This window comes from Rattus rattus, chromosome 12, assembly GCF_011064425.1.
Source record: "Rattus rattus isolate New Zealand chromosome 12, Rrattus_CSIRO_v1, whole genome shotgun sequence".
NCBI lineage: Eukaryota > Metazoa > Chordata > Mammalia > Rodentia > Muridae > Rattus > Rattus rattus.
Genome location: NC_046165.1, coordinates 2,604,775 through 2,630,219, shown reverse-complemented (window position 1 = coordinate 2,630,219; position 25,445 = coordinate 2,604,775). Strand labels below are relative to the sequence as shown.

Sequence of the window (25,445 nt, the reverse complement as noted above, 5' to 3'; positions counted from 1 at the left end):
TGTTGCAGCAACATCTGAGGTTTTAACAGCGAAATGTGAAGAACAAAGTTGAAATGGCCCAGGAGGAGGAGGGTGATTAACTCTGCATTCTTTTTAGACTGTTTTATTAATTAGCTATCCGGAGTAGTAAATTGCATTCCGTTTGAAAGCTCTGTGGAGGGAATTTGCATGTGGCCTAAATACTGTCTACATTGTTGTGTAAAGTAGCATTTTATCTCCCGGCTTGTCCCCTGCCTCCTCCTCCAACCCTAGTGAAAAGTTTTACCTACGTCTCCTATGCAGTGGCGGCTTGCCTGCATCTTGATCCTTTGATGCCATCTTTTTATTATTATTATTAAATCCGTGGCTGGTCCTAAGCTCCTTGTATATCAAGAGTTCTCTTTGCTGTTTATTTACAGGGGGTTGTCTTCCGCTTCTGGCTTTGCTTAAGAGCCGACTAAAAGGAACATTTTTTAAAGGTTTGAGTTCTTTCTCTCTTTCAAAAAAATCCCTTTGTTTCTGTGGATTTACCTTTTCCTCAGTGAGCATGGGACTTGGGAAAGCAGTTTAGGACTCATCCTAATTAATTCACACAGTGAGTAACCCACCACCACTCAGTGGACTCGGTGTCCAGTTCTAGATGCCCACGATTCGAGCGTGTTCCAGAACTGCCTTACTAGCCTTCCTGGATATTTAGGCGGAAGGCCTGTCATCATTTGATTTGGGTTCCCTAGTTTTAACTCTTTTTGAAAGAATTCCTATCAAACTTGCATAGGGAAATCCGCTGTTTATTGGGATTGGTGCCTTTTCAATCCCGGCTTTGCAATTCAACACAGGATCCGCTCCCATTTTAAAAAATCATTAATCACATACTTCTGACATTTTCCCTTTCAGTTTCGGCAGGGGGAAAAGTTATTTGAATGACAAACAAACAAATAAAAACCCATCCCGGGCAAGTAGCTGTCAAGCTCCTCCTTGAACAAAAGCTGACTCTATAGCGTTTTTGTTTGGTTAGAGGCAGCAGGGTGGTGGAGGCACGGCTGAAAGGCGTGGGTTAATAAGCACTTTCAGAACTACTATCTCTCCTGATTAACTCTCTGATCACTTGCTTTGAGTGGTTGACCTGCTCTCCGCTGGCCCCTCCAGAATTTCAACATGGTAGCCTCCCCTAGACTCCCTCTCTCATGCGATGCTGAGAGACAGCCAGGGAGGTTTATGAGCACTTGAGTTTAAGAACATTGTATCTTGTTCTTGTGATCTAAGGGACGGTTTGTTTATTTACTTTTTTGAGACAGGATTTGACTATGTAACCTTGGCTGGCCTGGAAGTTACTGCAGACCAACATGGCCCTAACTTGCATATCTACCTGCTTCTGCCTCTCAGCTGCTAGGACTAAAGGTATGCCCTGGCTGCTACTTGATGAATATTTTAATTACTCTAGAGTTGTAAGTAAGCTGTATAGACCAATTTTCAGGCACAGACTTTTGGTTCAAATGGACTCTTCTATAGAAATTGTAACTGTTTTGTGGAAGGTCCAATCAGAATGGTTCTCCCATTCCCCGTGTCTGTAGGTAGTTTCTATAAAATATTTATCAATGTTTTGCATGCATGTATGCATGTGTGTCACATGCCCATGGAAGTCAGAAGAATTGGAGTTACACGTGGTTGTGAGCACCATTTTGAGTCCTGGGAATTGAACCCGGGTCCTCTGCAAGAGTAACCAGTTCTTTGAACCACTGAGCCATCTTTCCAGCCCCTATGAAGTGCTTATTCAAAGGAGACTTAGAGCTCCATTCAAAAATAATTTTGTGTGGGGCTGGAGAGATGGTTCAGTGGTGGAGAGCACTGGAGCTCCTGCAGAGGCACTCGGGCAGCTCACGACTCTGCAACTGTAGGTCTCTTGTCTGACTCCCATGACCCTGCATTCATGCGGCACACAGATAATGCAGCAGGCAGAATACCCACACACACAGAGATAATCAAATTTAATTAAAAATAATCTAGGGAAATAGTGAAGCAAGAGATCAGCTGCCCTAGTCAGTAGGGACACGATGGCTCATGGTGGACGGGCCATGACCACTCTGTTACACTGTGACGTTGGATGGTGGAGATTTTTGTCTCTCTCTCTAGAACCAACAAAGAAAAGGACCCACCAGGTGTCTCAGGAAGGAAGTCCCAGATTGCTTTTAAGGAACCTACAGGCCAATTTCTACAAAGCCCTTGGAGGACTGTTGGGCCAGGTGATTCAAAGCATCCCTCCCTTGGAGCCCCTGTGGCTCCAGGAAGTTCTTTTTCCCATGTCCTCAACCTGTGCTCACTCCTTGGCCGAAGTTTCCTATTCTTGGTTATGAAACAACGAATTCAAAGTCACAGGCTTGGGGGTGCTGGTGGCCATCGACCGTCTGGAGCTCCAGCTCCCCGGGTTAAGATCACCAAGAGCCAAGGAAGAATCTGTCACTCTCAAAGAGCCACAGGACTGTGCACTACACGGAATTGCCATCCTTTGGCCAATTTTAACCTAAAAAATAAATCGAGTTTTCACGCCTGTGTTTGTTTTGAAGTGACCTTGCCATACCCATCTACTATGGAGAAGTGGAAGGGCTAATTAGACTGTAGGTCCCTTAAAGCAAATGGAGACTTCCTTCCCCCACTTCCAACCTCATGGGGTGCTCTCTATGCTCTAGGAAAAAAAGGCAAAAATCTCTATATACACCCCTTCCACATCACAGTGTGACAGACAAACACATGCAGGGTGACCCATGTGCTTAAACAGCCCTGAGAAAAAGGGAACCCAAGAGCTGTAGAGTACAGACCCCGAGGACCTAGAAACTCCTGCTTCACAAAGCTCCAAGCCCCAACTGTTTAGAAGGTTGCCTTTTTGGATGGTATTCTGATAGTGGCAGAAAGCGAAGACTCAGAACCAGGGGACAGGAGAGTGAGTGGCCCATCCAGTGGTGTGTTCTGTTAACTCACTTATTTTCAACATGCTGGCATGCCAAAGTGGCATATACCTGTAACACCAGCACTTGAGAGGTAGAGGCAGGAGGATGAGGAGTTCAGAGCCAACCCCAGCTACACAGGGAGTTTTTGCCTAGCCTGGGCTACATAATTTATAGCAGTAGCAACATTACAGTTACGTAATAGCAACAAAGTAATTTTATGGTTTGGGGTTCCCCACAACACGAGGGGCAGTATTTAAAGGGTCGCAGTTAGGAAAGCTGAGAACCACTGTCCTAATATGTTCTTTCTCAGTTTTGGAGGATCTCTCTTGGTAACCCAGGCTTATTTACAGCTCCTCTTGTCTGTACCTCTGGCGTCACAGAGATCCCCACTGCATCCAGCTTTGTGCTGTGTTCTGATGTCAGCATCGTCCATTCTTTAGTTATGGTTAGCGCCAATCCCTAAGCTGCTGTAGCCCTCATTGTCACAGCTTTACTGAGGTACAGTTTAAAATCCGCAAACGGAAGGTTATTCACGCATACAGTCCGGTGTTTTTTTTAGTGCATTCACAGAGTTACAAAATGGTCATCATTCATTCTAGAACATTTCTCTTCCTCCCAAATTCTCTTTTGCCATTGGCATTCTGTCCTTATTCTGCCACCCCTCCCCCAACAATCACCAATCTCTTCTCTTTTGCTCCTTGTTTTCTCTTTCTTTTTTCTTTTCAGTTTTATTCTATTTTAAATTGCATGCGTGTCAGGGGCAGTGTGGGGGGTGGGGAGGGCAGGAGAGAGTATCCGATCCCTTCAAGTTAGACTTACGGGCATTTGTGTGCTGCCTGGTGTGGGTGCTGGGAACCCAACTTGGGTCCTTTGCAAGAACAGTACAGACTTACTTCTGCCCTGTCCTTGGGATCACAGCACATGCACAAACCTTCATTTACACTTTGTCCTTCCTCTGTAACAGCTTCTGGGCACTGAGAGAGAAGCTCTGGTTCCATCTGGTCCACCAAGCCCTCCCGGCTGGACCCTGCTGGGCCTTCTCTAGGCTCCTGCCTTTCCTCAGCCTGTCCGTCACCTCTGCGGTCCCCCCCCACCTCTAATTCACGCAGATCCGGATTATTTTAAGCAGAGACAGGATGGAGGGAAGTCCAGCGTTTACAGGGATTTGGACATGGAGGCACTGAGATACCCAGCCGGGCTGACATGCTGACAAGGTACAGGAGGTTTAAGGAAGATTTTTTTTTTTTTTAAGTCTCTCCGAAGGCAGGAACAGTGTCTTTCTGATTTATTTTAGTCCTTTTCTGTAGGAGCCTGTCATTTTAACCTGTATCTCAGGTTGGATTTAACAGTTAAAGCCAGCCTCTACTGAAGTGGCCACCTTTGATGTTACAGTACTGAGGAGGGGAGGAGCTGGTGGGACAAAAGTCGTAATTGCCCAAATTTACAATAGGTTCCCTTCAGCAGCCAGCACAAAAGAAATGTTAATGCAATAAACTGTAAACGGGAGGAAGCTAAGCCGGTTTATGGCTGGTGTAAGCTCCATCAGGGCAGCCGCTGCCCTCCTTCCTCGGGAGGCATTACAATGGCTGTGCTAGAATTGAGCTCATTCGATCGACATCAGTGGCCGCTCTGCCTTCCCCCTCCAGCATATATACCCTCGCCCTCTCCGCAGACCAATGCAGCATTCCCGAGAGACCAGCTGCAGGGAACCATGGAGGGCTGGGCCTAAAAGCACAGGCGTGTTAGCTGTGGTGCAGTTGCAGCTGAATCATTTCTGCTAGCATGCTTTGGGAAGTGCCCTAGACACATCAGGGGGACACAGTGTATCTGTGTGTGTCGGGCCATAGAGTGAAAAGGCAAGCTCAGATCATCCAGCCAGCCTCACTCAGATATGCCTTCCTGGTGAAAGGTGCTTTCTGAGATCTTGATGCCTGACTGCATGCTGGGAGGGGCCACGGCAATCAACAAGTGTCTTAGGAAGGGCTCTCTTGCCAGAGTACGATGGACACTTCCCCACTAGCTGAGAAGTTCTGCTTCAGAGCTTAGGTTTGCTCAGAATCTGACTCAGAACTTAGTTGACAGAACTAATAGCAAACCCCACATGCGTGGCTCAAACTTGCAGTCTCAGCACTTAGGAGGCTGAGGCAGGAGGATCACTGAAGTTTGAAACCAGCCTGGGCTGCTTGGTGGTACACCTCTGAGGTCTCAGCCCTTGGGAGGTGCAGAAAGGAGAATCAGACTTGGTGTCCTGTTTGAGGTCCTGGTACTCTGTGCGACACGAGACGCTGAATCAGTAACAGCAAATCACCCCAGGACTGGAGAGACAGACAGCACAGTGGTTAAGAGCAGCTATTGCCCTTCTAGAGGACCTGAGTTCAATTCCCAGCATCCACATCATGCAGCTCACAGTAGTCTGTTACTTCAGTTCCAGGGGACCCCAATACTTTCTTCTGGCCTCTTGAGGGTACCTGCATCCAGAGGCACATACTACACACACACACACACACACACACACACACACACACACACACACACACACACCCCCTGAAGGTAGATCTCAGGAACTCTCGTGTGGCACGTGAGACACAAACCCTCACGACGTCTATGCTTTCACCTGGTTCTGAACATTTCAAGGCGTGTTTGTCTTTCAGGACTTTTTAAAAAAATCACAAAATTAGAAGGCCTCCATGTTGATTGCCTTTATGGAACTGCCAGTTGAAGGATCAGTGACATTCCTAGGAGCTCATCAGAGTCACATTCAAGTGAAGAATAGTTACGCGAAGTCGTAGGTTAAATGCTCTTGGAATAGAATGTCATTTGACATGACAGAAATGAACCCTCTGAGGTCCTTGGGGACGCGCTCTCGCTTACAGTTCCCATGTTAAGTAATTTTATTAACTGTGGCAAGAAGAGGCATTCGGTGACAAGGGAAATCTTTTTTTTTTTCCCCAACATTTTAATCCTAATCACAAAATTTATTATGTGTAGCTTTGGAGGCGTGTGAGTTCCAAAGCCCTGGAAGAGGACAGACGTAAAGATTAGAGCGTGGCGTTTCCCTTCCCAGGTGTTATTTAAAGCATTGTACAAATTGTCAAAAAGATTAATTGTTGCTTGCAGCTAAACAGATGATAAATTTTAAAATTATATTATTACTGTGTGTCGGCATAAAAGCTTTGGGTCCCAAGTGTGTCACCTTTTTCTGTTGCTGTTGACAAGGTTCACATTTCATCGTACGCCGCCAGAAGGTGTTGACATACATTCAGATTACTGATTAAATGTTTTTAAAACGTGCCACTCAGAAACTAACCCCGATGTTCTATGAAAGAGTCATTTTTAGAAGTAAAATTTTTTTCCCCCTTCTTCATCGTTGACATGGAAGAAATTTTAAATATTGCCTCTTATAAAACAAGCTTTATGTTACCATGTTTTTTTTCCTGTTTCAAATTGTAGCCATGCAAAAGGAAACAGGCCCAGGCATTCTCCTTTGTTTCTCTCTCTTTCACAAAAAAAAAAAAAAAAAAAAAAAAGATGGTGTAACAATATCTCTGAGAAGGAAGGTGATAAATACTGACTTGTAAACACCTTGGTCAGGCATGGGACCCAAAACACAGGGAGGTGATGACTGGCCTGGGGGTGTACCTGAGTCCTTCATGTTTCAAAACTGACACAGCTCTGTGCCTCAAGTCTAGAAGTTTCTGTGGGCTGTTCACACTGGAATGCTTAAAGACATTGATGGTTATTATGGCTTTCAAAATTTTGTAGATGAAGTGGGGGCCCAGTCCACAAGCCTGTAGCTTTTGGAAGGTTGAGGCAGGAGGATCAAAGCTTGCCTGTGCTACAACCTGGACAACTTAGACCCCTCTAAAGATAAAAGTTGGCCAGAATGATTGACACCAGTACTTGGACTCAGAAACAGGCTAGAGTGTTCTACACAGCAAGCTGTAGGCTAGCCAGGGCTACAGAGTAAAGCCAGTCTCAACACAAAAGCCAACAGTGGTGCAAGCCAGCACACACAGAGAGAGGGAGAGGGTTCTGTAGAAATTCAAGGCCAACTTGATATGCATAATGAGTTTCAGACTAACCAGGGTTACATAGCAAGACCTTGTCTCGAAATATAAACAAACAAATGGGGGGAGGCCTTGGGACAGAGTTCAGTGGTAGAGCTCTTACCTTGTATGTATGTATAAGGCTTTAGACTCAATCCCTAATACTACATAAATAAATATGGAGATAGACAATTTTGAGGATGAAATGGACCAGGCATAGGTCTTAACCCAAGAGCTTCACTGTCCACGCATCTAGTTGCCAAAATGATACCTAAATATAAGTCCTGATGTACCGACATTGGATAGCTTTTCTTTTTGGAGTTAAGGTATATATGGCGCTATTGGTGTATTCTCCCTCTGGGGGCAGGCTGGAAAGCAGCATAAAGGAAACGATTGTGGGAAAGTGGTGCATTGTGGGAAAGTGGTGCATTATGGGAAAGCGGCGCTTTCTCTTTGATTTTCCGGATACCTTGGTTAGAGGCTTGGACACTGGCTTAGGGATGCGGGAAGCTGATACATACACAGCCACTGTCACCTCATTGTGGTCCAGCTTGAGGTGTAGGGACAGATGGTGATCCCTGTTCAGGAGGTTGCCAGTAGCTGTCAACAACAATCCTGAGGCGGCCATTTAAGGGACACTCGCTGCAGAGCTTTGCGCAGATAGTATCTCGTTCATTTCAGCAGCGGGACAGCAGCAGTGGGCACTAGTTCCTGTCCAAGATTACGACGCTGCTTTTATTTGGGAGGCTGCCACGTACATTTCTTCCCTTCCTTTGCTGCCTCTGTGCGATCTTCATTGCGTTGCTTGGCACCTCGTAGCATGATGTTACCTGTTCTTCTCACCTATGACTTAATGTTTTCACGTGTAGCTATCAGGAAAGTGGTTGCTTATTATACAGGATCTTATTATCTAGGAGATGAAATCAGAAAGAAGTGTGTGTGTGTGTGTGTGTGTGTGTGTGTGTGTGTGTCCGTACAAGTGTCTCTGTGTGCATGTGTGTCTGCTGTATGGCTATGTGTATACCCATGTGTCACTTCCCTGAGTGGTTATGTGTGGAGGTCAGAGGTTCAGAGGCTGACATGAGGATTAGTCTCTTCTCCACCTTATGTCCCCCTGACCGTGTTTGCTCATCCTGCCCATTCGCAGCACTGGAGCAAAGAGATGTGCAACTATGCCCTAGCTTTTATGTGGATGCTTTGGTCTTCATGCCTGCACAGTAAGCACCTTACACACTGAGCCATCTCCTTGGACCTCTGTTTTTCTGCTTTTTATGCAAAGCTTTTTTCTTTTTCTTTCAAAAGCTTTTCTGTTAGGCTCAGTGTAGAAGGAAAATTTGACTTAATTTTTTCCTATCTGGAAAACTCTCTGCTTTTATTGCACAAAGCAAAATGCAGCAGCAGCAACAACAACAATGACAACAATTTACACCTATGATAACCTCAGTTCTGGGTTTGTAAAGCAGAGCCCAGGCTGACAGAAATATGCCCGCATTGCACCTGCAGTCGTCCAGGGCTTCTGGAGAAGGCGGCTACCGGGAGCAGGTGGCAAGCACCTGTGGCGGTTGTTTGTGTTCCGACTGCTTGTGTAAATTCTCCTGCCCTCAGAGAGAGTAGAGGCTTCTTTGTATTGTTGATGACTTTCCCATCCTTCCTCTGAATATGGGTCGTCAGTCTCTTCTCAAGCCTGGAGATGTGTTTTTCCACTTATCTGACCCACAGGAGTGGGGGATGGGGAGGGGAGGCTGCTTGCTGGTTTTTAACGTTGCTTTGATGGTTTCCTTGTCTTGCTGGAAGTCTGGTGACACAGTTGCAAGGACTGTCGCCGAGCATTTAACATCCCGCCCTGACTTGTGAAATAGCTCGTTGGTTTCCTAGAAACCTGATCGTGATGTCCACGGATCTGAATATTAATTGCAGCAATCACATCCGTTCATTAACGTTTGCATTCCCTTTGTTGATTGGTCAAGCAGCCTGGTGCAACCTGTGAACAGAGAGAACCGTGGATGTGGATGTGTTGAACAAGCACTTTCAAGGTGACAGGAGCTCGAGGAGGTCCTAACCTGGAAAAGCCAGTGTCATACATACCCCAGACAGAAACTTAGCTCACAGCAAACATCTTTTGTTTAAATTGATGAAATAAACTTAAAAATGAAGTAGGGTGTGTGATATTTTCTTGTCCCATGATATTAAGCATTTGTTGTTGACATGCTTTTTTTTTGTTCTAAAAAATATTTATTATATTAAGTTAGACATCATGGTGCTGTACACCTTTAATTCTAGCACTCTGTGAGTTCGAGGCTAGTCTGGTCTACAGAGCTGGTTCCAAAACAGCCAAGACTATATGAAGAAACTGTTTCTAGAAAAAAAACAAAAGAAAGAAAAAAAGATTACTAGCAGTGTGTTATGGGCCATGTCCTTAATCCCAGTAGTTGGGAGGCAAAGGCAGGAAGCTCTCTTAGTTCCAGGACAACCAGGCTACTCAGAAAAATATTGTCTTCAAAAACAACAAAAATATTATTGTTGTTATTATTGCTCTGTCTCTGTCTCTGTCTTTCTCTGTCTCTCTCTGTCTCTGTCTCTCCGTCTTTGTGTGTGTGTGTGTGTGTGTGTGTGTGTGTGTGTGTGTGTGTATTAAAGATGGCCAGGGGGTTGGGGATTTAGCTCAGTGGTAGAGCGCTTGCCTAGCAAGCACAAGGCCCTGGGTTCGGTCCCCAGCTCCGAAAAAAAAGAAAAGGAAAAAAAAAAAGAAAAAAAGATGGCCAGAAGAGGCTATTGGATCCTGGAGCTGGAGTTACAGGTGTTAATGAGCTACCTGGTCTATGTGCTGGGGTCAAACTTGGGTCCTCTAGAAGAGAAGCAATTGTTTTTTAACACCTGAGTTCTCTCTTCGGTTCCAGGTACATTTCTTTCTATAGCAGTGGCTCTCAACCTCTCTAATGGTGTGACCCTTTGATACAGTTCCTCATGTTGTGGTGACCCCCAACTACAGAATCACTTAATTCCCATTTCATAACTGAAATTTTGCTACTGTTATGAACCATAATATGTGAGCTCAAAAGGGTCATGACCCAGAGGCTACGACCCACTGTCCTACAGGCACATGTCCTCCCTTGTAGGGACCTTAGTAGAGTTTCAGTTCTCCTTGGTAAAAAAGCTGAGGTGACTCATAACTAAATTCTTTCAGAACCACAGAACTGAAAGCATACACTTGTTTAGAGCATTATAACTTTGACAACAGTATTTGTGAGCAAACCACGAAGACACGAAACCCAGGCTTACTGGTTCTGCTTCCCAGCACTCACTGAAAGGAAGTAAAAGCAGGGACTCAAATACCCCACAGGGATGCGATAGCCCAAAGCGGGAGTAGCCTAACTGCCCGTTATGTGGATAGTCATAACATGGCAGAGACAGACAGCGGAATAGTGTTCTCCCTTTAAAAGGAATAGAGTTCTGGTACCTGCTGCTATGTGGTTGAATGAATTATGACACGCGGTGATGCTGCAAGACATATCTAAGGAATCAAATTCATAGCAGTGGAACTCAGAATGGTTAAGGAGAGCACGGGTGTGCTCGCACGCATGCATGTGTGTGCTCATGTGTGTGCGAGTGTGCGTGTGTGCCATAGCTCACTTCAATGTTCAGCCTGATATACCAGAGAGAGGGATCCTCAGTTAAGGTATTCCTCCCACTGCATTGGTTCATGGGCATTTTCTAATTAATGGAGGAAGCCCAGCCCACTGTGGGCGGTGCAATCCCTAGGCAGGTTTGCCATATGGCAGCCAACTAGTGAGGCTGGAGCGAGCCAGTCAGTGATCAGCTGCCCTTTGGTTTCTGCCTCAGTTTTTTCTTCAGGCTCCTGCCTCTGCTTCCCTTCATGATGGGATGTAACCTGTAATCTGAGGTAAACTGTTTCCTCCCCAAGTTGCTTTAGTCCTTTTGTTTATCATAGCAGCAGGTGACAGAGAGAGTGGTGGTTGTTACACAGCATTTTGAAAGAACAGATATAAAACATAGACCTAAGTAGTTCTGACAGTTGTATGTATATTGAACCACAATTGGCATTGAACCAAAAAAATCACACACACACACACACACACACACACACATTAAATGAATAAAAATAAAAACAAAATCCAGGACTAACTTTTTATAAAGTCAGTTTTTTTGCCTTCCACCTGCCTGTAAAAACACTTTCTGGGAATGTTCTGTCCTTGCATGTCCCTTCCTGGCTTTTGTGGGCCTTTGTGGCTAAAAAGAGTTTATCTTCTCTCCTGTATTTCCTTTCTTATCCTCAAGGAGATTTGTCTGTCTTTGAAATGCTACAGGGCTAGGTCTGGGGCTTTGAGGCATTGCACTTGCCAAGCAGACACGGAGGCCCTGGGTGTCATCCCGGCGCTGCAAACAAGAAAGGCTCGTAGCCCCTTATAAACTGTCAGCTCTTAGCGATCACTCTCCACACCTGACCTAAATCAGAGTTTATTCTGTGTCAGTCCTCTCAGCATAGAAGGAACCGTGTGCGGGCAGCATGAAGGACTGCCGTTCGCATGCCGCAGCCGGGGCCTTGCCGGGGCCTTGCCGGGGCCTTGCCGGGGCCTTGCCGGGGCCTTGCCGGGGCCTTGCCGGGGCCTTGCCGGGGCCTTGCCGGGGCCTTGCCGGGGCCTTGCCGGGGCCTTGCCCGAGACTCCGCTGCCTTCTCGGTAGCTGAGTTCACCCTACCGATTTGTCAGTTTGCTTTTAAGGAGACTTGAGATTGGCCGGCCTCCTTTACCCCGCTCCGGAGGCTCAGAACCACGCAGCAGGGTCCAGCAGGGTCCGTTCTGGCCTGGGCAGTCACAGGCGGCATAGAACATTTGCTCTTTCCCAGACCTTCTGCTACCTTTCTCTGCCCCAGTGGAGCTGGGGAATAATAAAGCTGTTATTTATACTGTAACGTAGTTTTGTCAGTGGTCTTTGTCATTGAGACTTTGGAAGACAAAGTAAGGGGATGAGGAGGGAGAAGTACAGTGGGGGTGGGGGTCTCAAGGGATGTTGCTCATCCAGCCCTCCCCCTTCCCCCAAGTCCCTTTCTTTCTCTTTTGCTACAATGCCCTTTCAGATGCTTTATGTAACCTCTGACCTCCTGACCCCTAACCCTTCTGCTCCCATTGCACCGGCCTCTCAAGGTGCCCCTCACGGCTGAACAAGGCTCCTCAGTAAGTTTCACTCACAGCAGTGAATATATGAAATCACTCACTTAAAATTTTGTTAGTTTATTGTCAGTGCTGACGATCAAATCTGTCCCATCGATCGGTGTTTCTCTTTGTTTTGACACAGGGTCTTGTGTCGTCCAATCTAGCCTCACACCGTGTAGCTGAGTATAATCCTGAGCTGTCCATCCTTCGGCCTTCACCTCCCAATTGCTTTGATCACAGACATAAACTAGCACACCTGGCCCCAGCCCATTTTTCTAAAAGTTACATTTATCATTTTGTGCATGCTGGTGAGCACGCGTGCTGCTGTGCACGTGTGGAGGTCAGAGAACTTGAGGTTGGGCTCCTCTTGCCATGAGGGTTCTAAGAAATTTAGACTGTCAAGCTTGACACCAAGCAGGGTCTTGGCTACATAGCTCAGGCTGGCCTCAGCTCCAAGTGCTGAGATTACAGGCATGAATCATCAAGGGGCTTAAGAGCTACATTCTTCATGACCATGTGCACAAAACTACTTTGTTCTGTCTGGTGGTTTTTCTGGTTTTCCAACACAGGGTTTCTCTGTGTATCCCCGACTGTCTTGGAACTCATTCTGTAGACCAGGCTGGCCCAAAGGCACTGTTAAGTTTCAAACCCAGGGTAGGTGGCAGAAGTATCTATTTTACATACCTGTTACAGGGTATGGCTGGCATACCTAGCCCTCTACCCTGAACTCTCCAGCCCAGGGGTTGGGCTGCCCACTCCCCAGAGGCTGACCTAATCCAGACATTTTGGTTTCCTACCCCCCTGGCTGCTGTACTTAGTTCTCCTCTGTTCCTTCCCCTCTCTTTCTCCCAACATGGTCCAGGGTCATCAGCACTCTGGACTCTCCCAGATGTGCCTGCCTCTGGCTATGTTTGCCATATATATATATATATATATATTATATATATATGTGTGTGTGTATACATATGTATATATACATATATATACACATACATACATATATATACACATATATACACACACACATATATATATATACATACATATATATATACACACAATAAACTTTCTCCTCCACCACACTAGATGCACTAATGTCCTTTCCATTCCTTCCTTCCTTCCTTTCTTTTCATTCAGGCATGAGCCATTGCTGGCCTAAGAAAATGTTTTAAATTCCTCTTTTTTGCGTGTGTGATTGTGACATGTGCACGCATATGCTATGGCTGGTGTTTGCTACTTTGTGGATGCTTCTTTTTCCCACACTTTCTCCCCCTGGTTTCACCCCCTAACACTAGGTAGGAGAGAAACAAGGATAGAGGAGAGAAAGGAATTAGGAAAATATCCCCAAATCTGATTTCTTTCCTTTTGTTTCTTCTTTGACATTGGCTACTAACAAACCACATCCAACAACTACCCACACCGTCTACTGGGGCTCTAGCATTTACACACCCTCTGAAAAGTTCCCAGATTTCCGAATGTCACACAATCACAGGAATTACCTGCAGCTGGCTTCTGCTAGAGCATGAGGCAAATCAAAGTCGGCCTATCCTGGGATTAAAATGAGGCACATTCTTATTTCTGTGTGGTTTTTTTTTTTTTTTTTTTTTTTTACAATTTATTTTATTTTTATTTGCATTGATTTTTTGCCTGCATGTGTGTCTATGTGAGGGTGCCAGATCCCCTGAACTGAGTTACGGTTGTGAGCTGTCGTGTGGGTGCTGGGAACTGAACCAGACACTCTAGAAGAGCATCCGGTGCTCTTAACCACTGAGCCATCTCTCCTGTTCCATTTCTGTGTTGTTTATTTAAAAAGGAGACCAAGATTTCAGAAGTTTCACTGCAGTGTGTAGATATGCATGTGTCACAGGGCACATGTGGAGAATTTGCAGGAGTTGGGTCTCTCTTTCCACCCTGTGGGTCCTGGAAATGGAATTGGGGTTCTTGGGGTTTGGCAGCCGGCACCTTAACCCATGGAGCCATATCACAGCCCATATCGGGTGTTTTTGAGACAGGGTCTCTCACTGAACGTGAAGCTTACTGTTTTGATAAGTTGGATGGTCACACTGGTATCCTATCTTCCTACTTCTCCCTACTACCATTTCAGATGGGAGAGTTCATGCATGGATTTTACATGGTAGGGGGTGCCCATGTGTGCACAACGAACACTGTTCCCCAGATCCATCAGCTTTATTTATTTATTTATTTATTTATTTATTTTTTATTTATTTATTCTTTTTTTTGGAGCTGGGGACTGAACCCAGGGCCTTGAGCTTGCTAGGAAAGTGCTCTACCACTGAGCTAAATCCCCAACCCCATCAGCTTTATTTTTTTAAGTTCCCTTTCCTGATGATGATTTCTGCTCTGAACTTGTTACTTTCAGGACTAGCTACAAATCTGTGCATCAGGGCTTTTACCCTAAAAGATTGACTGTCAGCAAACTCTGGGCAAAGAGAATGGGAACCAAGTGGAAGAGCTAGCTAGTGGCTGCCCCACCCCTGAGACCTGAGGGGGAGAATCAACCGTATTTCCCAGAGAACGTAAGTAAGCTTAGGGGCTTGCAGGTGTCCATAGCTCCGCTGACTTGGGCTGTGAATTTAAACAGGGATTTCCTGTTTTTCTCCTGTGTCTGGGAATTTGTGTTTGGTGGTGTGGGGCTGACTTCTGTTTTATGCACACCACCTTGTGGCTCCATCCGAGTTTCTGTGTGTATTGATTATTGATTCAGCATGATTTAATAGTGTGGAATTCTTTTGGCTTCCTTGGTCTGTGTCTTCTGGGACTTGAATCCAGAACCTCTCACATGCTATGCACAGTCTCCCCCTGAGTTCCATCTCTAACACGGTTGCACCTGATTCTGAATTCAAGTTGACAGGCTGCTTTCTTGGTAATTTGTAAAATGCTCTGTTGTTAGGGTTTGTTGTGCTGCTTAGGAACAGAGTACTTAACTGCATAAGAAAAGAATTACTGCCTAAGCTCCATGTTCCGTATAGCTTCACAGCTCCTCATTTGGGTATTGATTTGCAATTGTTTATGCAGCTCATGAGTGAGCTTAAATACTTTCCTGTTCAATATTAATCCTCAGTGCTTGCTGCTCTGACACTGGCTGTGATGGCTCACGCTGTCACATTTGTTTCTTAGCTTCATGGCTTCCATCTCCTGACTCTGTACCAAGACACACACACACACACACACACACACACACACACACACACACACACACACAGAACCCTGGTGTTCATTATGTATATAAATGTAAACACACACACACACACACACACACACACACACAGAACCCCGGTGTTCATTATGTATATAAATGTATACACACACACACACACACACACACACAGAACCCTGGTGTTCATTATGTATATAAATGTACACACACACACACACACACAAACACACACACACACAGAACCCTGGTGTTCATTATGTATATAAATGTATACACACACACATACACACAGACACCCTGATGTCCATTCTTTTTGTATGTGCACAAACACACACACACATAACTCTGGTGTTATACACACACACACACACACACACACACACACACACACCCTGGTACCTATTCTTCTATATTTCTATATGTGCACACACACACACATACACACACAACTCTGGTGTTCTCTCTCTCATATACATATATGTGTGTGTGTGTATGTATGTATATAATACACGTGTGACCATACACACACACACACACACACCCTGGTGTCCTCTGCAAGAGCAGCAACTTCATTCAGAGCATCAGATAGTTTATACTCCAAGGGTTAAGACGAGTCACCTGGGTAAGGTGTACAATCACCAGGACAAGCTGCATGTGGCATATAAACAAATAACGATAACCAGGTGTAATGAGTAGTCTGAAGTGATCGCTATCCACTCCTATCCATTGGTTCTTCTTTTTTTTTTTTTTTTTTTTTTTTTCCGGAGCTGGGGACCGAACCCAGGGCCTTGCGCTTCCTAGGCAAGCGCTCTACCACTGAGCTAAATCCCCAACCCCTCCACTCCTATCCATTACACCTGAGAGGAGCATGAAGCCATAGCCCAAGAATGATTCTGTGTTTTGAAGAGTTTTCTTGGAGTTTTCTCCACGAGCACTCAGAACTTCCCCTCACACGACTCTTCTTGGATTTTGTTCCAACAATGTGGGGAGGGTACAGCATACTGTGAGCGTGTCATCTCTGGGCAGGTGGCCCTGAGCGTAAGCCAGCAGTGCGCTTCCTCAGTGCGGCCTGTGAGCTGGAAGTGTAAGCTGAAACAAACCCCTTTGTTCCCACATTGCTTTAGATATGGTGTTTTAGCACAGCAGCAGAAAGCAACCCGGGACAGCAATCAGTATTAGTCAACGCACAGCATCTCGCTCATCTCATACTTGTGGCTATCCTCCTGCCCTACTTCCTAAGTGCTAAGATTATAGGTGAGTACCATTGCAGCCTGCTATAACTTTAAGCAAACATATGTCTCTGGGTTTTTGTTGGTGGTGGGTTTGTTTGTTTGTTTGTTTTGTGTTTTGTTTTGTTTACTTTTTAAATTTTTTCGCCTACATGTATATCTGTGTCTGAGGGAGTCAAATCCACTGGAACTTGAGTTAGACAGTTGTGAGTGTCCATGTGGTTGCTGGGAATTGAACCCAGAACCTTTGAAGAACAGCCAGTGCTCTTAACTGCTGAGCCACCTCTCCAACCCCTCTCCGTTCTTTTCAAGCCTTCCTGGTCGTTATAACGTTCTATTTATCCTCTGTTCATCTTTAGTAGGGTTTGTCTTTGCCTCTGGGCTCTCTGGGATCTGAATTGTGAATACATTCTTGGGCCACCTTTGTTTATTTTTCTTTGGCAACTAAGACTACCAGAGATCCTCCAGCCTCTGCCTCCCCAGTGCTGGGATTTAAGGTGTGGGCCATCATGTCCACCCAGCATTGTTTTTTAAAACTTTAAAATCATGGTTGGCTGTTTTTATTTTTTATTACATTTTATTTGTTTGGTGTGTGTGTGTGTGAGTGTGTGTGAGTGTGTGAGTGTGTGTGTGTGTGTGTGTGTGTGTGTGTGTGTGTGTGTGTGTGAGTGTGTGTGTGAGTGTGTGTGTGTGTGTGTGTGAGTGTGTGTGTGTGTGTGTGTGAGTGTGTGTGTGTGTGTGTGTGTGTGTGTGTGTGTGTGTGTGTGTGTGTGTGTGTGTGTGAGTGTGTGTGTGTGTGAGTGTGTGAGTGTGTGTGAGTGTGTGTGAGTATGTGTGCATGTGTGTGTGAGTGTGTGTGTGAGTGTGTGTGTATGAGTGTGTCTAGGACAGAGGACACTGGTGGAAGTTTATTCTCTCTATCATGAACCCAGCTTGTCAGGTTTGGTGACGAGTGTTTCTACCCACAGGACAGTCTTGCTGGCTCCTGAACAGTTATTCACAGGACTGTTCCTCTATTTGTGACTTTTTACAAATACAAACTTAATCTCTTTGCTTACTCTTGACACAGGTTCGTGGCTTTAATGAGCTTTTTCAACAAACTCAAGCCAGACATTAAGCTACTGTCTTAGGGATTTCATTGTTGTGAAGAGACACCATGATCAAGGCAACTCTTACGTAGGAAAACATTTAACTGGGGCTGGCTTCCAGAGGGTTCAGAGGTTCAGTCCATTATCATCATGGCGGGAAGCATGGCAGCATCCAGTCAGACATTATACTGGAGAAGGAGCTGAGCTTTCTCTATCTTGATCTAAAGGCAGCAGGAGACTGTGTGTTGCACTGAGTATAGCTGGAGCATAATGTAAGATTCCAAGGCCACCTCCACAGTGACACACTTCCTCCAACAAGGCCACACCTCCTAATAGTGCCACTCCCTATGGGCTGTGCGTTTGAACGAATGAGTCTATGGGAGCCATTCCTATTCAAACCACCACAGCTACCTCGACATCTATTTAGTGGTCTTGCTTCTTCTGGTTGCTTTTTTGTGGACAGTTCATCCTATTAAAGGGTGGGTGCAGCTTGGTTCAGTTCCCTCTTTACCTGGCATCGACCCGTGTGCATACCTTCCACAAGTGGTTACTGACGGTCAGAGCCCTACTTCTGTTCCTGTGGCTGAAGGCTATTTGAGAACATAGTGTCAACCTAGAACTCCCAAGTTCTGAGCTTCCTCTCGCACTGGTGCTTGGAGGCTCTCCTTTCTTCCTTGAAGCTACACAAGGAGACCCTTTAACTCTTTCTTCTCTTTTACATTTATTATGATTGTTATTTGCTATTTATACGTGTGTATGCGTGTGTTTGAGAGCAGGTGCACACACAAGTGCTAAGACACTCATGTAGACGTTAAAGGACAACTTTGGAAGTTGTTTCTCTTTCCGTGATGGAGGGTCCTCGGATTGAACCGAGGTTATCAGGCTCTTTGTATAAGACTATGCTCGGAGCCAAACCACAACTGTCTTTAGGAGTTCAGCTGTGCCTGGTGACAAAAGGTCATCTCAGCTGGTGCTCATTGATCATTTGTATCCTCTCCTGGAGGGGGTGGGGTGAGTCATTGGACCCTCACCTGAGTATCTAATCCTGCCTGCCACATCTGAGTGCAAATCTGCCCTAATGCACATGGCCTTGGGGAGGGCTTAAGTGTAAGGTCCAGGAAGCCTAACAGAGGGAGGACTCCATCCATGTGGTTACAGGAAAGTTATCGTCCCTGCCTGATAGAAATTCTCCAGTGTGATCTTTTGGTGGGAGTACCTCACCCATGCTCTATAAAGTAGCCCAGTGAACTCATAGTCCCCAGAGTGAACTTGGTAGAACTGTACCTTGGTTTGTCATTGGGACCTTAAGAGGTGGGCTAGACATTGCTTACATTTCCTTGAAAAGAAATGTTAGCAACAGGGTTTATCTACTGAGGATAAATATTAACAACAGACTTTATCCACTGAGGCATTCTGCTGATCCTAATTCCATTGTTCGCTCATTCTCATATTCATTCATTCTCTCTCTCTCTCTCTCTCTCTCTCTCTCTCTCTCTCTCTCTCTCTCTGCTCCTCTTTCTCTCTCTCTCTGTCCTTCCTCAATTGTTTTATTTTGAGACAGGGTCACTTAACTAAGCCTGGTGCTCACTGATTCTGGAAGATGAGAGAGGGGGTACAGGCTCCCACTACCACACCCCGCTTTTTTATGTGGGGCATGGACAAGTGGTCCTCAGGTTTGTTCCCTAAGCTCTCCATGGGCTAAGCCATCCTTCCAGCTCCTTCCATCGTTTACTTAAGGTTATCCAGTGTTTCTGGATACTCTAGATAAGAAGGGTCTGCATCAACTTAGTCTACCATAAGATTTATTTGCCAAGCATGACAGCTCACGACTTTAATCCCAGCGCTTAGGAGGCAGAGGCGGGCAAATTTCTGAGTTTGAGGCCAGCCTGGTCTATATTAGCAAGTTCTGGGACAACCAGGGAGATGTAGAGAAATGCTGTTACAAAGAAACAAACAAACATATAAAAATTGTAAGCATGTTTGTACTCTCTAGCACAGAACAATAACCTGTCTAGATTGATTGGATGAATGAGTGAGGGAATGGATGAAATTTCCGCTTTCAGATTCAGACGGAAGCAATATTCAGGAGAGCCCTTGCTTCCTGTCTCTCCAGGAATCTACTTGATTTTATTTTTGAGACAGAGTTTCTGTGGATAGTCCAGGCTGGCCATCCTTATGAATTGGCTTCCTGAGTAAGGATCTTGACCGGCCCTGTTCTGCCCTGCTTGATGTTTGAAGGTGGTGAGTGAGTTCCCATCCTGTGTACCAGTAGCTTCTACAACACTCCTCCCTAGAGGAAGGATTAAAGAACACAGCGGCTGAACAGGAGTCTGCTTCCTTCCCTTGCTTCCTCTGGGTTTAGGAAAAGCTTGCCTTTGATGAGATTGAGCCCTGGGCTCTTGCTTTACATTTTCAGGTAGATGCTTTGTCTGAGGCTTTATTGATGCCAAGGCCTGTTTTAATTCTCACTCTTCTGCTAATCAATTACAGCATTTATCCATTAATCGGGTGTTCTGACAGGGTCAATAACTGCTTCTTGGATCTTGTGTGAGATCTCACATCATCAAACTAGGAACGAGTGAGATTTAAAGCCTGGTGTGACTTCCTCAGGCTGGTGTTATAAAGGACCAAAACCCAGCTAGTAGATTTTAATGTATCGGGGTGACAGGATTCAGGATTTTCTCCCCAAGTAGTCCGTAGCGTGGTTCCACATTACTGAAGTGTGGACAGCTGTGCCTCAGTTTAAGAAAAACAGAAATGTTAAAAAGCAATGATTCCCGGCACAGCCCCACAACTGCGTTCACAGTTGTGAATGCATAGACGTCTTCCTTCATCTGCAGCCTTTACCAATAAGATCTTGGCACCTGGGAGAGAGGACAAAGGAACTTAAAGCACAGATGTTTGAAGAAGTTGCTAGGTAAAATTCAACCCCAAATTTATATCAAATACCGTATTACAACATGAATGAAGAGGCGACATCTTAGGGCTGACTTTGTATAAATAGCCTTGGGTCCATTTTTCACATGAGCCGAGAATCCACATTCCCGCTGTGTGTACACACCATTTCCTTATCCCTCAGTCTCCAGGATGTGCTACCACTTACACAGAGCCTGAAAATCGTTGTAGAAATGGGAAATTTTTGCCTAATGGAGAGTTAAAAGTTTTCTGAGCATAAGGATGGTTCTGGGTTTTGTTTTGGTTTTTGGTTTCTGGTTTTTGTCTTGTTTTTCGTTTTTAATGACAGATGTACCAACATTGTCTTCTCATCAAGGGCGGGGAGTGGAGACACTTGTAGACTTTTCCATTCTCCTCCATGTCACTTGGCTGTCGTGGTCATTGTCTCGCCCCTTTCTCTCCTCCTTGCGCTGCGGTGAGTTCTGTCATTCCCTCTCCCTCGGGACCTTTGTCCCCTTTGTTTTTTGCTGTACCTCAGAAGCCCATCACTCCTTTCATCTTGGTCCCATTCATGCGTGAGGGAACAGTGGTGTCCCGTTGTGGGGATGTTCCGCTGGGTTTCAAACAGTAGGGTTTCCCTTTATTCCCCTCAGAGTCCCACAATGGGCTGAATGTCTGCTGTAGAATGCACACTAATACGCCAGGTTATTTGGTTTCTAAGAAGTCAATAAAAATACTACATTTAGGTCCAGCCCTTGGCTCCCTCCACACCTCCCCTGCTTTCAAGTCTTAAATCTGTTTCTTTATTTCTGATGGCAAAACATACTCTCCTATATTAGTTCAAGGAAACTGATTCTGGCTGTGGAAGTTACGTTTCTACCACAAGCAGCCAGGACTTGGAGAAGATGCCAAAAAGAATGGCTTCCCAGACTGAGCTTGGCCAGACTTCCTGGTTTTAGAAAGTAGCACCTGTCTGCATTCTCCGGTGTGTCTCTGGGGATTTCATCCAGACTATTCTTGTTTTATTCTTGTTTTGGGGTTGTGCGTGTGGCAATGGGGTGGGGGTGGGGAGCGTGGACAAAGTGTACATAGTTAACAAACAAGGCCCAAAGACCAGCAAACCTGTAAAAGGTCAAAGAAATTTTAAGCTTGTAATGTCTCAACACACAGAACTCACGTTCAGGAGCAACCTTCAAAACCGCCCTTAATGAGGCATAAAAGAGAAGACTGGAGCCGGCGCTCCTGTGTACCTTGCCTAGGGTGTGTCGTCAGGGTCACTTGCCACTGGGGACCTATTTAAAAAGGGATTGGGGTAGTTGGCTCAATCAAGCATTTCATTAAGTGGGGGACTTTGATTAATTCTCTCTCTTCTTCGGTACAACAGATAATTTCAGTAAATGTGTAATGCTCTCAGCTGCTGCTGGGGCTTAAAGTTCGGGCTGCGCCCTGCTGAGGGCTAGCATTACCGGGCCTACTTGGCTGTGATGAAGAGGAGTGTGTCCCACACAGTGGTCTAATCCTTGACAGGCGAGGCTGGCCTTTCAACATGACTGTTATCTGGGACCCTGGCTTAGGAAGCGCACTCTCGGGACTGCAGGCAGAGACAAAGTCTTGGGAAGCAAGGAAAGACGCCAAGAGTAGTAAGAAGTTGGCGCTCTGTCTTTTCCTGTTTTCGGAAAGATACTCGGACCAGCCTCTTGCTCAGAGACTCCGGGTAAGTTTCTGGGAGACTCCGCAGGAAAACAAAGCAAGAAAGGGAAAATTGCAGGCCAGCGGTGTGAGCTTTCACTGCTGTCTGGTGCGGGGGAAGCTGGGGCCAGATAGAGCTGGGCCACCAATGCGAGCTTTCACTGCTGTCTGCTGCAGGGGAAGCTGGGACTGGCCTGGGACGGGCAGGGTCAGGTACGGAGCCCTGGTCTATTGTCAGTTGTTTTCTTTTATTTACCAACTTTTTTGTTTGTTGAGAGTCTGTCAGGGAGATGAAGGGATGTTCTGAAGAAAGCCAGTGGGGAATGTTAACTTTGGTTGTTTTGATCTAGAGCTCTGTCAGGGGGGATAAAGTGCTTAGTGTAGAAACTCAGTCACACCTATTGTATTTTAAAAGCTGGTTTGGGAAATGTGTGTGTTTATTTATTGCAAATGCAAAGTCTATTTGGTAGCCATACATTTAGGTGCTTTGAAAAGTTGGATTTGGGTTCTGAGGGACCGGAACGGCCCCCAGGGAGGCATTGTGGTGATGTGTGAATCCCCCTTCATTTTCGGCTTACTCCCTGGATACCCTGGATCTGTGTTTAGGGCCGTTGCCTTCTGCCCCGTTAATCCAAGCACTGCACATGCGCTTGGAGCAACAAGTTAACAGTCTGTATTTAAGAGGGTAGTTTGGGTCTGCGTAGTCCCTTATTTGCCACTTGAAGCATGTTTTCAGTTGTGAGTAGTGCGCTTGGTTGCTTTCCATGGATTTTTACGCCGACTATTTTTTTTATGCTAAATTAGGGTGAGATTTTTAGAATTAATTTCAGAGTGTGTTTGCATGGTAATTGCTACACTTCTAAAAGCTTAACAGCCAATTAACACAAACTATTGTGTGATATTTGGCTTCTTGTCGATTGGGGTTTTTTTGGTAGTGGTTTTGGATTTAAAGAAAAGATGAACTCATGCACTTATCAAATATGATTTTATTAAGTGCTGACTTTGTGTCAGGTTTCCAGTAGTTCAACATCGTTTTGATGTCAATATAATTGCTCCTTAACTTACATGTAGGACCACAGCTGTAAACAGCAGAAACACCATGGCACCCTTAGTATTCGGTAACCAGCTTTAACTGTCTATGGGGGTGCAGCATGTCTTTGGCCTGAGTTTGGGACCTTTAGTTCTTGGGGTACTGTGACTGGTAAATGCCTCCTGGCGAATGCTGGAGAGACCGTGGAGGCACGGTGGTGGTGTAGCAAGGACTCCGGTGGTCACTTGTTTTTCCTTGCAGGGGGAAAAAGAGCCAGCAAGCAGTTCAGGCTGGAAATGAGAGTTTGGTCCCTAATGTGGCGTGGCCTGGCCCACACTGCACACTCCATGGCAACCTCTCCCCTCCCCCCACATCCCCTCTGTTTCCCCGGAGAGCATCAGTTACTAACATTCTGATTTCCATCAATCACCTCCCCCACCCCACCCCCAAGAGATAGGGAAGTCACACAGTTGCTGCTTCTTCTGTGCCCAGCAAAGACTTGTGATAGCATCAGTGCCTCATTCCTCTGGGAAGGTCCTTGAAGGCTTCAGAGACCTGAAAAGCAGCTTACCTCCTTTTGCTGGTTTGTGGCAGTCGCAGACTTTCCGTTTTGGGGGTCTGGGGGCCAAACCAGGACCTCCTCGCACATATCATGCATACTGCTCTATCACTGAGCTGCAAACCAGGTGTTTTAAACTCTCCCTCTAGTAGAATCACACACCCCCCCAGCCAAATGCTGCTTTATCAAGACATAAACATGGTACTCATTGAGACAAAGGAACTCCCTTCAAATTGAGCCCAATTTGGACTTTCCAGGATGGCGGGTCCTCATCAGACAAAAGAGGGGACACGGGGAGGAAGGACTTTCTCAAAATTGAGCATTATGCTCCTCTGGTCACTTTACCTCTGAAATCAAGTGGTAAATGAGATAAATTTCCCCGTTCCTCCCTTCCTGCCTATCTCTTTTCTTCTCTTGGTTCTTGAGGCATTCTCCTCTGTAGCCCAGGCTGGCCTGGAGTTCCTAGTAATCCTTCTTTCTTGTCCTCCAACATGTTGAGACTATAGACATGTGTCACCATGCCCAGCTTAGAAAACTGCTTTCCTGACCCAGACCACATCTCTCAGGGAAAGAGACATCAGCTGTCTCTATTTGCAGAGGGTATCGGTGTCACTATTACAGGTCCCACTGGGTGTCTTCCATGAGTTATGTGATAGTCTCCCAAAGTTCATTCACTTCAAATCCAGCCCTTCTCAATACAGAAGGCAAATAGAGCAGCTTCTAACTGTTTAAAGCACTTGTTCTGCCTGCTTTGAACATTGAAAACACCTTGCTGAGCAGTCATATTCTGGAAGCACTCTCCGGACTTGCTAATGGAGCCAGGGAAACCAGAATGCAAGGAGTCAGCAAAGTACCTTCTTCCCATAAGGCAGGATGAAAGGCTGCCTTGCAAATCTACCTGTGAATTCCAAAGCTGGAAGCGGTGTCTTTGTGTGCTGTGCTACATTGTTGCCGGCGAGCAGATGTACTCAGTCATTTATGTGGAGATAATGTATATGCAATCCCAGCGCAAAGACCCTCTGCTTAAGGTCAGCTAGAGGCCTTTCTTCCATGGCCTTGTGGATCAGGCCCCTTAGTGAGCCACCTGTTTGACTATTGGTTGTGTTTAAGGAAAACACAAGGATTGTTGGATGGTGGTTACTGTTGCCATGTTTCTCTGTATCTGTTTTCCCTGGTCATTGAACTGTGTGGCTCTCAGCCTCATGGGTCCGTTTGGGGGCTGTGTGTCAGCTGGATTTGATAGACTTCAGAAATGAAGATAAAGAAAGGAAGGCAGGAAGATGCATCACAGTGCTCTGTCCTCTTGGGGGGGGGGCATGGCAGCCATTAGATCATTGGTGAGGCACTCTCCAGAGAAGATTCCTTTGGGGCTGGCAATTTAACTCAGTTGGTAGAGTGCTTGTCTAACATGCACTAGGCCCTCCACTGGATCCCCAGCACCACTTAAAACCACAGATGCCTGCAAACCCAGCACTCGGGAGGCAGATGGCAAGACCAAGAGGCAAATGGCACCCTTGTCTATGTAGCCAGTTTGAGGTCAGTCTGAGCTATGAGGCCCTATTTCAAAAGACCAAGAAAATTATTCCTCTTCTTTCTGTGTTACTTCTGCTGATAACATCAGGAAGAAGGGAGGGCCAAC

General features: G+C 45.8%; 1 protein-coding gene across 1 annotated transcript in view; it reads left to right on the top strand.

Annotated features, from left to right (window-relative positions):
- The first annotated feature begins 11,511 nt into the window (after positions 1–11,511).
- The window catches only part of Clybl (citramalyl-CoA lyase), a 131,084-nt gene continuing 117,150 nt past the window's right edge, over positions 11,512–25,445 (top strand). The window contains exons 1-2 of the mRNA XM_032918160.1: positions 11,512–11,689; positions 16,343–16,400. Coding sequence (XP_032774051.1) covers positions 11,512–11,689; positions 16,343–16,400 — 236 coding nt within the window. The remainder of the gene's footprint in view (positions 11,690–16,342; positions 16,401–25,445) is intronic.